Genomic DNA, 13278 nt, shown 5'->3' with positions numbered 1-13278 from the left:
CGTCCATTATCATTTTGTTTTGCCCGTCTTCTATGATCAGATCATTAGGATATGGCATTTCGCTGAATTTACGTAATGTGCTGCCATTACTTTGTAGCTTAGCTTCAATGTCTGCTAGCGCAAAGTTTGCAGTTTTTTTTCCACATCATCAAACTTTACAACCTATATTTACTAAGATATTATATCTATTTTTTTATATAGTGACTTTTTTTTGATAAATAACATGAATTAGCATAGATCCATACGATTTTAGTGTGGGCCAAGTCCATATAATTTTTTTACACATTTGAATATATGAAGTGGTAAGTTCTTTCCTTTAGTGAAAAAGAGTGAAATGAAGCTAGTAAAATAGTGTTTATTTAAAGATTAACTTTGATTGTAAAAGTTATATTTTCTTATATTTGGACACAATCAAAATGGCTCAAATTTTGTATTCTCCATAAATGAGCATACCACTTTACTATAATGATGCTTCAAACAATTTAGCCCTTGGTTATAAAATAATGCTTCAAGTCCACTATGTGTTCTAACTTAATAAAAAAATATCATACAATCTCTCTTATTACAACTACATACATCATCTTCTCCATAAATTGATTCTAAATCTCTCTCTACATACAATCTCTATCTTATTAAAACCCACGCCTAGATGATTCTAAAACTTATTACAACCAAACCTATCTTATTACCGATTATTGCATACAGCTTATCTACGTATTTTTAGCAAATCTCTCTTAGCTACATTTTTTTTATACTTTAAAGCTACAAATTATCCATCAAAATTATACTCCAAGTCATCGATTTTTGCATCAACAACAAATATAAAACTCATGCATGTGGGTTTTATGAAGAAATTAAGCCTTTGATCTCCATGTTCTTTGCATTTGAAGCATGGTTACTATAATTCCTTGATACAACCAAGGTGTAGAATCATTCGATCTACAAAGTGAAGAAGATTTAAAGACCGCATGCAAAACCACAAAAATATGGAGTTGAATTTTTTTTTTTTTGAGGGGAATATATGGAGTTGGATTGATATGGAGTTTGAAGAAATTTTCTAAATGGGTCAATATAGGTTGAAATTATTTGGTAAGTTCATTTAAAATTTTTTTGATTTTGACTAATTATGATGAAATTGAACTGATTTTATGTTTTCATGTAGTTTTTAGCATATATATATATATATATATATATATATATATATATATATATATATATATATATATATATATATATATATATATATATAATTATAATACTAAAATGAGTCATATAATTCTTAAAATTGATAATAGTGAGTGAGAAAAATCAATAATATAAGCTAAGGTTGGAATGAAATAGTCAATATGCCAATGTATTGAAAATTTTGTAATTTATTACAGTTAGTGAGTGAGAAATTTATTGAAAAAATTAAGATTCGAAGTTTTAAAAGTTAGTGAAAATTAATTCAATATATTAGTAGTATAACTGTCAATTAGGAATTTAAAAATTACCCATCAAATAAAAAAATTTAGAATTAAGATTATTGAAATAATTAAGGATGATTTCTACCGGTGAGTGACACAATAATTTTAAAGTTAGTAAAAAATAAATAGACAATATAAGTTTGTTCCATTGTTAAATATTTAGGGTTTTATGAATTTAATTTTTTTGTAGTAAACTTCATCTTTTTTGTTTTTGTTTACGGTAACGCCATTTTGTTTTTGTGCTAACATGGTAGTTTTATTTTTTTTATTTGAGATTCATTTGAATTTTTTTTTTTATTTTTCGTGTAAAGAAAGAAGTGGAAGAAAATCAGTTTATATTAGGGTGTGATTACATGAACATCTTATATAATAACATTTATTTTTTTGATAAGTTACACAAATGGTAATGTAAAATGGTAAGTTTTATCAATATTAATATTGTTTACTACTCCCTCCGTTTCATATTAATCTACACACTTTGACATTTTACACTATTCACAAATTACACTTTGACCTTCGTTTGTGATTTATACATGAATAAAAACATAGTCACGTGGGATCTTGTTAGATTCGTATTAGTATGTATTTTATTAATATCTACTTTTTATAATTTTTACAAATACAAAACTAAAGATATATGTCCTCAAAGTTTTACATTGGCATGCGTGAAAAGTGTAAGTGTGTAGATTAAAATGAAACGGAGGGAGTATTAGTTAGCAACTGTGCCGTAAATAATATGATTGTAAAGCAATTCCATTTGTTGAGTTAAACTTACCAAATTTATAAGATTGTAATTGATCCATTGTACACGTGGCACTAAAAGAATAAGAATAAGTATAGTGATGACATGTGGCAAAATGAGCATTAGCTTGACACATAAGCCAATTGAACCTTGTTTTATATATATATATAGATAGGGGTCGAGTTTGTGACCAAGCTGTGCATAAACGTCTCAAAGCAGACCTAGTAGAAAATATTTGGCTTAAATTCGGGTAACATAGGGGTTGATTAGGATGTTACGTTTTTTCATTGTTAATGTGTAATGTAATTCTATATGCATGTGTGATTTCTATTGTTCAATGCAATTTTTTATTATTAATATATTTTCGGATTACATATTTGAATCGATAGTATTAAGTTAATTACAATATCACTTAATTAAGTGCAATATTAACGAATTATTTTTTACTAGTATTTGTTAATCACAAACATCTAAAATTATTTACTCTCAATATAATTGATTATTAAATAATAAATAAAAAGATGAAATACAGAGGAGATTGAGGAGAAAGAATATATCATGGGGTCATGGTAAAAAGTAGGAAAGAGAATATGAAGATTTAAGATCATCCATTTGAGGTGAAGAGATCATAAAAATTAAGGGGCCGTTTGGTTCATTATTTTTGGATTTCAAGAAACGGAATCAATTACCAATTCCCTTTCTTCTTGTTTGGTTCCAGCCCACATCAATCCCTTACCATTACTTCATGGTAATGGATTCTCCCAATTTGTTACCTTACCCTCCCCCTCAAGTAACAATATCCATTACTTGAAGGTAATGTTTACCCTTCATTTTCATTACTTGGTTTGAACCAAACACTCAAGAAAGGTAACCATTTTTGTTACCATTCCCCGCTATATGTATCCGTTCCCTTTCCATTTCATATATTGAATCAAACAACCCCTAATAGTAGATCATGAATGAGGTGGAAAAGAGAGAGGAAGTATTAAAATATTTGATGATCCAAGATTTTGAATCAACCATTGCTTATGTTCTTAGTAGGATGAAGTTTGCTTTACAATTCTGATATTACATATACGTTTCAACCAATGCCATTTAATGCAAATTTGGTAGTCAAAGTCAAAATAAATATCCAAATCTCTTTGGATTGGTTGATTTAAGATACAATGAATACAAATTTTCTTTGGCACAAGTTCAGATCTATAAAGCTTTAATAAAAGGAAAATTCTATAAAATAAAGTTGTATTTAAAACCATACATTTTAAAATCAAGGGCACATATTAGTGAGAAGGGAAAAATAAAACGGTGAACTTTGATATAATATATGAGCCTTTTTTATTCAATGATTAATATTGCTCAAACTCTACCATGTAGAGTTTTTTAGAACTCCAAAGAATCTAAACACTCCACGACATTTTTAGCACTTATTTATGTATATACTTTGCTGGGTAATGTAATGTGTTTGGGCTCTACCGTCAACAAAGCTCAAGCCCTTGCTCTTCACCCCCCAAACAATTGAGTAAAGCAAATTCTATTTATCATTTTATTTACTTCATCCGTTCCAAATTAGATGTTACACTTTCTATTTTAAGAAGTTTCAAATTAGATGTTACACTTTCATTTTGAATAATAATTTCTCTCTATCTCTCTCCTATCACATGGGACCCTTTTGTTTCTTTCTCTATCTCTCTTCTCTCCAAAAATTGTCTAGGAGTCCGTGATTTTAAAAGTATAACATCTAAAAAGAAACGGAGGAAGTATATCAAAGCGTCTTGACAGACGCAAAATAACTGAATGACATTTTTGTATCAGTTTAAAGCACTTTTATGTCAGTCTTATGGACATCTTTTACAAGTTTATTATAGTTATCAGTTTATGAGCATAATTTATTAGCTTATGAGACATATCTGCAAGCTTAGCAAATGGTAGCTAGAGAATACCTTCTCATCTTTTCAAGGAGAAACTTTCAGATCAAAGTCTTCCCTTTTACTTATTTTCGAGGGATAAAACTGTTGTTGAACCTCCATTTTGGATTTAGATACATAGGCCTCTACAGTTGTTGTGCTCTATAAAGGGGTTCAACGTTGCAGCCTAGAATAAAGAAGGGATACAAAAAGTTCGGAATCGTAACATGAAAAAAATGAAAAAAAGAAAAGAAGCACCTTGGTACACAAAAATCACCAGAGACAACAAAAGAATAACATTATAAATACTTCATTATGTGCTCTTTGCCAGGGCTTCCCTCATGAGTTCTTTCGGAGCTGGAATAATCAAGCAATACAAAAGTCAGTGAAGGAAGAAGAAATAGCTAATTAGCACAAATAGCTATTTGCATTTATTTTGGGTCATATTTAAGGGTCCGGAGTTATTAAGCATACCTGGCAAACCGGTGAACTGTTGATACTGTCCGAAGGCTTGATTAACAAGCATTTCTGTTCCATAAATAATAATACAGCCTGATTCTTGAGCTTCTTTCAAGAGTCTGGTTAATTTTGGTACATAAACCGCATCAAAAACAAGAGCATAGTTCTTCAAAGCTCTCTGCAGAAAAACAGATAGGAAATGAATATGGATCAACTTGATGTATCACTCGATTGGACAATGTGTATGGGGCAAGCAAATCAAGTACTAGGAAAAGAATTCCTAAATTCGCCCTCACTTAATAAGATTATTTTATTAAATGCACACATCAGAATTGCATGTTCGTATAGTGATTATGCTTTAGTGCTATTCTAAAAAGGTGACTATATTTCTGAGAATCCTCAGAAAGTTAAAAGAGTCATTCTGGATGATGTGGTTTGTGGCGTCCATCTTTCTTTCAATGTCCTCCCTTGATTTCAAATAAGTGCAAGTGTGGCATCAACAATCATATAAGATTACCAACTTAAGCCATCAAGCATTGCATCATGATTGTGCTAATACTAGGGGGGTCAAACTTCTGAACATTACTCCGACAATTTCAAAGAAATCAAGGCATATCATAGTTCATATGGAAATCATCATATAAGAAGCAACCGGGTTTTAGTTCACCTAGTATTCCAACAGCCTATTCTATTAATTTTGCAGTGGAATTTACTCTTGCAGAGTGATACTTTAAATGAAGCAATTGACAAATACTAGATAAAAATAGCATAAGTATGAAATTACAAAAATACATGAAGAAGAGGAGCTGAACCACTGAACCTTAGAAATAGGTGTTTCATTTGTGTTCGGTTTCATTCCAACAGATGTAGTGTTGGCAAGAATCATCCCTTCTTCTGGTGCAAAGTCGTCTAATTCTGTAAGACTGATGGCTTTGCCACCAACTTTACTGGATAAATTTGCAGCATTTTCTGATATCAAACAAAGAGCAAGCAAAAATGTTAAAATTCAGCACAAATTCAGATGTGTCAGTATAATCTAAAAAGTCGGTCAGACGATTGAGATAATCACATGGCTCTAAGCTAAATACTTCTAAATGTTCTATCAATGCAAAACATACATCTAGCGCTAGCAGAGACATTTTCAACACTACAAATTCAAACTTAAGTCATCAGCACTTCAGATTCTAAAGTTTCCTCATTCATTTCTTATTTCCCTAGGATTAGAAAGTAGCATGAATGCTAAAAAGTTAATATTTAAGAACTCTTATATGTTAATCATGCAATACTAATAGTTGATATTTCCTTCATTTTCTGCAAGAAAGACGACATCTACTGCTATCAAAGTGTGTCGTAAATTCTGTACTGTTTCAGTGTTTCCTCAAGATGTTGAAGCCTTAATAGATAAAATTACAATATAGTATATAGTAGGAGTGGACAATTAAATTGTGTTTGCTGCAGAAAGTGTAATCATCATAAGACTAGTAGCTTAATTGGTCAATCAATAAATTATATGTAAAGCTATGATGCAATTACCTAGTGTGCGATTAGCTATGACCACTTTAGCCCCTTTTGCTTTTGCACCATAGGCAAGTGCCTTTCCTGCACCACCAGCTCCAACAACAACAAAGACTTTACCAGCCAAGGGTGATACTGGTGCACTACTTCCACCATCTAAACTCGCAGAAGGAATAGAATTCTGTTAAACAAATATTGTGTGATACAATAAATTAAGAGGATTTTAACAGATGTTATCGATCAACAAACCTTGTAATCCTTCTTCGATAGCTTCAATAGCTCCAACGTAATCAAAATTGTAACCCGCCAATTTCCCGTCGCTTGGTTTTCTAACCAAGCAGTTTACGGCTTCAATTGCCTACAGATTCAAGATGACACCAATTCCATGCAGTGAACGATAAATTCAAGCTTCGAAGTGACTGTAACATTCATGAAGTAGAAGGACAATAATTATCATTAACAAAGGGTGGTGCATTGCGATGGTCACAGTAAAATAATCTCTGTAGTCCCTCGCCTTCTGTCCCCCTCTAATAGAATACAGAAATATAATTAAGTATATCATACTGTTGGCGAGACAACTGGACATTGACAACAGAGATACACTAAAGATGGAGGATCCTAAAAGGGAAAAGGATGGAGTTCATCCACTTGGATGCTCTTACTTATACCAAAGCAACAAAGGAAGAAATTACACAGCAGGAAGGAGCTGATTGAGTAAAGCAGCTTTTTCTACATATGATGCTGTTTCAAAGGAAAAGAGGGTTGAGATACCTTCGCAATTGGATCCACCTCTTCAGAGCACTCAAGTGCAGCCATCTTGTGAGGAATTGTGACACTGCATAGAATGAATTATGGGATAAATACGTGCCGTACTATGTAACAACAACACACACCTAGCACTAAAAGTTTGCTCATCTGTTGACTAGGAAAAGTAAAATTTCATGGCAAATACCATGCCTAATGCAAAAGGAGGACATCATATAATAAGTTGGTCAGAAGAAAGTATACTTTTACATTTGTCAAAAACATATGTCAAGATATCAAGGTAAGTGTAGAGTTTCATAAGAATTTTTAAAGATAGAGAAGTCTGCAAAATCAGTTTAGGTATTAGAATTTTCATAAACCATGGAAACTAGTCGTCGGCCAAGTATTCAATAAAGTAACTTGAAAGGAAGTAATACCTGTATCCAACAAAATCAGGAGACGAATATGTCTTCAAAAAGTTAGGTACACTGTCAACCAACAAAGGCACATATATTCCATTAAAGCCAACAGCCTTAAATGCTGGATTGTACATATGAGGACTCTTGCTGTGGCCAACAGGATTACCAATGATTCCAAAAACTTTAGTATCAGGCCCTATGAGCCTGAAATTATACAAATCCAAGAGATCTCTTATAGTCGGCTGGCCAGGAGCTGAAACTGCCCCTTTCTCAAGTGTACCAAATGTAAGATATCCTCCAAATTTGGCACAAAGTATCCTTGATATCAATCCTCTCTCACCCATAACAAGTCCAATAATTGGAACCTGAAAATGTAGAGGTAAACTTAATAAAATATTGCAACAAGAGGAATGAACACACTCACGCACACATGACACAATGCTAAAGCTAAATTCCAAGTTGTATAATTTGGAAAATTATGCTTCTTCGCTTCTTATATGGTAAGATAAACCAAATCCTCCCCTTCATTTCAAACTCAAGGCCATCTTTACAAGTCTGAAACCCTGAAGTAAGGTATGCCTATAATTCTACCCCCTATCAGTGACGTTTTGAACCTAGGGCATCAGGCTAAAGGATGAAAGTAGAGACATTGCCCTCTCCGCCATAGTCCAATTTGACAAAAGATTGTGTTATTGACGAACTATCCTCCCTACGCACCTGAGAATGTGTAAGTACTTGAAGAATACGTGCACAATCTGTGATGTCTCTGGCAGTTGTTGCAATTTTTACAATATCAGCTCCAGTTGCTTGTATTCTTGATACAAGATCTCCAATCTCTTCAACTGATGGGGTGCTTTGATAGTTATGAGAAGAGACAATAATTGCAGTCTTTGTAGGCTTCTTTCCACCAATAGAGTCAAAAAACTCCTCTGCTACCTACAAGAGAAGAATGATGGGACTTTATATATATAAAGAAAACTGTAAGGTACAAGCTTGATACCAGAATACAAGTGTCATTATCTAATGACAATACACAAACAACATAGGGAAAAAGGTGCACCAATAAACTGATATAAGCCCTAGTGGTTTGTTTAAATCAAGAGCTGAAAGTACAACAAGGCAGTTCCTTGTTAAGCAACAAAGCATTGTATTAAAATACCCCTCCCACTGCGTGCTCCAAGACAATGATCAATCTTGTCAATGAAGCTGCAATGCTATACTGCATGTAAAGACATAAAGTCCCTAAAGGTTAAATGCTTCTATTCATGTAATATAGGTTTACGGGGAAGAAACAATTACGAAGGTTTATGAATTATTTCAATGTGTCCACGTCCTTATAAATTGAACCTGTGTATCTAGGCTCTCCAAAGAAGAGGACAAAAAAAACCTCCCCTCTATCTAGTAAGTTTGGACAGTTGGTCTATGTGACAGGTTATGTGACTGACTATTTTGAACATCATTCATGATCATTTGAAGATGCAACTTCATTGTTGTTACTTAACACCCGTTAGATTTCGGGTCTACATTCACTTGCGTAATTCACATAAATAGATCATTCGCTCATTGCACAATAGATAATTTGAATGACATTTTACCAGTTCTCACCATTTAGTGGGGTGCAATACTAGATTTAGGCACCTGAAGAATCTGGAGGTTGGCACACATAATAATGGAAATTCTATTTGTCAATGAGAGATTCTCACACTTCCAATGAAACAAAAGTTCATAAATCACTTTCATGCACATAATCAGCATCATAGTCTACTTGGGCATGGAAATGACAACTTACAAATCAAAAAGAGATATATGCTGTCAACAAAGACAAAGAAATAGTATCAGAAAGAAACCTTAAGCTCAACATCTACATAGTCAGCTCCGAGTTCCATGGCTTTGCGCAATGCGCTCCTTCGTTTGCTTTCATCACCATCATACTGACCACCTTCCCATGTTGGTCTATGAACAACATGAACAATAGTAAGTGATCCCAAAAAGTAGTATAAATCATGCACTTGGATGTTTGGAGAACATCTTCCTTATAATGCTACTCTCTCCGTCTACTTCTAGTTGTTTCACTTCTTTTTCAAGGTCAAACTTTGAAGTTTCACCACAGTTTGTACTTCTGTAAGTAAATTAATAATTATTATTATCAAGTCGGATTTTGCCAGATTTCTTTCAATTTTAGTTATAAAACATGACTTTTTTTACAATTTCTACAATATACTCTCTTCGTTTACAAAGTATTGTTACACTCCACTTTGAGTAAGAAGCAAGGTAAGTAAAACAGGAGAGAAGTACAACAAACGCATATCTAATTTTTGGGAAATGTAAAAGAACTATTAAAATATTGAAAGAAAGATAAATTGGGTAGGTGCCTAGGTGGGAGTATTTTGAGTGGATTGATAAAATGGGTGGTTGGACATATGAGGTAGAAAAGTGTATAAAGTTGATGTGACATGTTACCAGACAAGGATAAAGTGAAAGTGTAACAATTAATTAAAACGCTCTAACAAGAAAAGTGTAACAATTAAAAACAAATGGAGGTAGTAGTACTTAACAAAAGATATTAGCATCAAATGTGTGCATTGGAAAATTTGGATGGAGGGTGAAACAACAAACATAATCCTCCTATAGTCCTATGAAAAACTACTGACTACCCAAATCAACACCAACTCATGAAACATAATCAACACCAACTGAAAGTAGAATTGCATAGCTCAAACTCCAAATTTCATAAATTAAACCAAAACCCAAAATTTTCAGAAACTTTACTCAACATTCAAACTAACCCATGAATTTACCAAACACCAAAAATTCTCTTTAATCACACATTTGAAGACAATTAATAAAAAGAATTATATTGGTAAAAAAAAAAAAAAGTAAAATTACCTGAAAGTGACCAAAGTGGGCAAACAACTGTTCTTGATTAAAATCTCAAGGTCATAATTTGGGTTAAAATTCTTCAAGAAATCTAATCGAAGCTCAACCAAGTCAGCACCTTGTTCCTTAGCTTTTTTTGCTTGAATTAGCATTTGATCAACCGTATCATCCATAATTGGTACACATATTAATGTGGAATTTCTTCTGATATTTTCTCCCATTGTAACTTACAATTCCGAAATCGAAGGGACAGGCCGTGATAAGAACCTATAATGAAATAAAGCCTAAATTAATAAAACAATACATCGTTAATATCATAGAACAATCCAAAAAGCACCACATGAGCTATCCTCTTTAGTTTAATTGAATTAAACTTAATTCCGGAAACATATTACATAAACAAGTTTTTGCATTCATCAACAACAACACATAATTACAACCCAGTTGTAAGATCTAAGAATCATATAAGAACAAACAAAATTGACAAAAGAAATTGTTCCCCTAACATGATTTCTATCCCCGAATCAAAAGAATGAACACAATACAATGTCATTCAATTATTACAAAATAAATAGAAAGAACAAATGAATTGAATTTATAAACATTTTTTTGTTTGTGCAATCGAAAAGAATGGAGAAAAATCATACTGTGAGGAGAACAATGATATCAGCAACCTAGGAAGACTAGGATACTCACGAAATCAGCTGAAACCCAATACAAAAGATTGTTTTTTCCGAATATGTTAAATAATGTAATATACAAACTGGCAGATCCAGGAAGACTGGTTTTCTACAATTGTTCAAGCGACTTCTCAAATTTCGGAACTGATTTACAAATACTACTTGGCGGGGAAATTTTTGTTGTTAGCTTGGTTGAGTTGGAGGAGGATTTGGGTTTCAATCTTCATCTAATCTCCCTTTTTATCTCTCTCTCCAATTTCTGTGTAATTCAGCAAAATGGGTATCTTGTCATAGTAGCATTATCCTAAACTATCCATATCTATTAATTTTCCTCATCAAAAGATTTCATATCATAATTTGAGCAAACTTGGAGGAAAAGAATGAGGTAATTTTTTTTTTTTGGCAATGTAACACTAATTATGTCTATTTCTTGGCAGCAACAAGGTTAATTTTGAAAGCTTCTCACTCACTCATGCCATCTCCTTTTTGAAGTGCTTATTTAGTTATTTCTGTGCTCTTCTTCTCTTAGTAGAAATACTTATTTCACGAATTGAAAACAAAACAAATTGATCATAGATAAAAAATGATGAAGACTATGATTTAAAGATCAGTCAATGTAAAAAAAAAAAACACCAAATGTCATATTAAACCAAAATACAATACAATAGATGAACAATTAAGCATTAAAATTAGAAGCTATAAACCCAAATATAATGAAATTATAAAGAAAGAAGCAATAAAGTTTGAAGCTTTAAAGATCCAGTTTGATAATAGAATTGAGAGAGAAGAGAGAAAGCTAACTTGTGAACTCCACAAGCAAGAGCTACCACCACAAAGTTAGCAGCAGCGCAGATCTACAAGTGAGAAGTGGCAATCGAAGTCGAAGAAGTTACAGAAAGAGTCGTTGTTTGCTGTTGTTCAAATTGTCGATAGAAAAATGAAGAAAAGAGGAGAGATTGATACAGGATTGTTAGTGAGAGTGATATATTTGCAGAGAGGTCTCAAAAATTCTGCTGGAATTGAGGTTAGGTGACGCCGGAATCTTTTCAGTATTCAGAGCGTGGTTGGTGGGGAGGACATTATCGTCAATGCAATACTAACGTTTTTTTTTTCCTTCTCTTTGCGACAAGATTGCAAGTAGTTGTGATCAAAATGCAAGTCTAATGTTCATAAAATTAAGAGAAATTTGTGAAAAACAACCTTTTAAAAGGAAGATTTTGTTAGAAACAACCTTTAAATTTTTTTTTTGCCAAGAACAACCTTAAACAAATTTTTTTTTGTCAAAAGCAACCACATAATGTCATTCCGGTGTTGTCTTATATTTTCCGGCATTGACTTCTTAATTAACCCAATTAACTCCCATTTCCCTCTAATTTCAGAAAAATTGAAAACCCTAACCCTAACCACCAACCACCACCCCTTCCCACAACCACCCCGAACACCCCCGCCTTACCATCCCCGAAGCCCCCTTCCCCGCATCCCCGCAGCCGCCTCCCCCCATGCATCCCCGCATCCTCCTCCCCCTCCCTCGCATCTCCGCGGCCCCCCTCCCTTTTAGCCCTCCCGCGCATCCATGCATCTCATGCATCTTCAAATTTGGGTTCGAAAATTATGGGTTCTTCAGATATGGGTTCGAAATATTCTAGGTTTAGATATGTGGGGCTTTGGATGCGTGCGAGGGGCTTGCGGGGATATGGGAGAGGGGGGGAGGCGGTTGCGGGGTTGTGCGATGATAGGGGAAGGGGAGGGGGTTATATGATTCAGCAGGGGAAGGGGAGGGGGACGAGGGCTGCGAGGTAAGGGGAAGGATGAGGGGGGTTGCGGGGTTGTGGGGTGGGGAAGGGGGGTTGCGGGGTTGGTGGAGAAGGAAAATGGGAGTTAATTGGGTTAATTAAGAAGTCGATGCCGGAAAACATGAGTCAACACTGGAATGACATCATGTAGTTGCTTTTGACAAAAAAAATTTTGTTTAAGGTTGTTCTTGGCAAAAAAAATTTTAAAAGGTTGTTTCTGACAAAATCTTCCTTTTAAAAGGTTGTTTCTGACAAATTTCTCTAGAATTAACTAGAGATTATTGAAATGTCTTTTTTTTTTTTTATCCATATGAGCTACGAAGGCAATACATCGAAGGGGAGGGGGATTCGAACCTGTGATCACCTCAATCTTAACCACTAAGCCAAGACCTCCTTGGTAGAGATTATTGAAATGTTGTTGAATGATATTAATACTTTCCCGTTGTGAAACAAGCGGAACATTTCTCTGTTTTATGTGAGAGTTACTTGAAAAAAGTCTTTCACTTATGTTATAATGGAGGAAGTTTGATTCTACAGTTATTTCACCAAATACCCCTGACAAAACAAATTTATTCATCAAATACCCCCATTTTTTTTCAAAATTCACCAGAAACCTCTAACCTTTTAAAAAAATTCACCAGAAACCCCAATGTTGACGGACGTTAGTCTCTGTTAGTGT

At 33.6% G+C, this 13278-nt stretch overlaps 1 protein-coding gene across 1 annotated transcript; it reads right to left on the bottom strand.

Annotated features, from left to right (window-relative positions):
• Positions 1–4172: 4172 nt before the first annotated feature.
• On the bottom strand, positions 4173–11954 carry LOC104891028 (bifunctional 3-dehydroquinate dehydratase/shikimate dehydrogenase, chloroplastic). Its single transcript, XM_010676664.4, has 11 exons — positions 11608–11954; positions 10136–10393; positions 9097–9202; positions 7967–8185; positions 7268–7614; positions 6858–6921; positions 6336–6444; positions 6105–6242; positions 5392–5540; positions 4587–4749; positions 4173–4469 (listed from the first exon to the last, which is right to left on the bottom strand). Exons 2-11 carry the CDS (start codon positions 10345–10347, stop codon positions 4426–4428), a joined length of 1551 nt encoding a protein of 516 aa, XP_010674966.2. The 5' UTR covers positions 10348–10393; positions 11608–11954; the 3' UTR covers positions 4173–4425.
• Between the last annotated feature and the right edge of the window lie 1324 nt (positions 11955–13278).

Source organism: Beta vulgaris, chromosome 4, assembly GCF_026745355.1.
Source record: "Beta vulgaris subsp. vulgaris cultivar EL10 chromosome 4, EL10.2, whole genome shotgun sequence".
NCBI lineage: Eukaryota > Viridiplantae > Streptophyta > Magnoliopsida > Caryophyllales > Amaranthaceae > Beta > Beta vulgaris.
Note: the sequence above shows the minus strand (reverse complement) of the source record. Positions and strands in the feature narration are given on the sequence as shown.

Excerpts from the sequence above, each read along its gene's own strand:
- LOC104891028 (XM_010676664.4), bottom strand. The coding sequence starts at position 10,347 with ATGGGAGAAAATATCAGAAGAAATTCCACATTAATATGTGTACCAATT. Across the intron at positions 8,186-9,096 it reads ATGTAGATGTTGAGCTTAAG|GTAGCAGAGGAGTTTTTTGA; the intron begins GTTTCTTTCTGA and ends CTTCTCTTGTAG. Across the intron at positions 7,615-7,966 it reads AAGTACTTACACATTCTCAG|GTTCCAATTATTGGACTTGT; the intron begins GTGCGTAGGGAG and ends CTACATTTTCAG.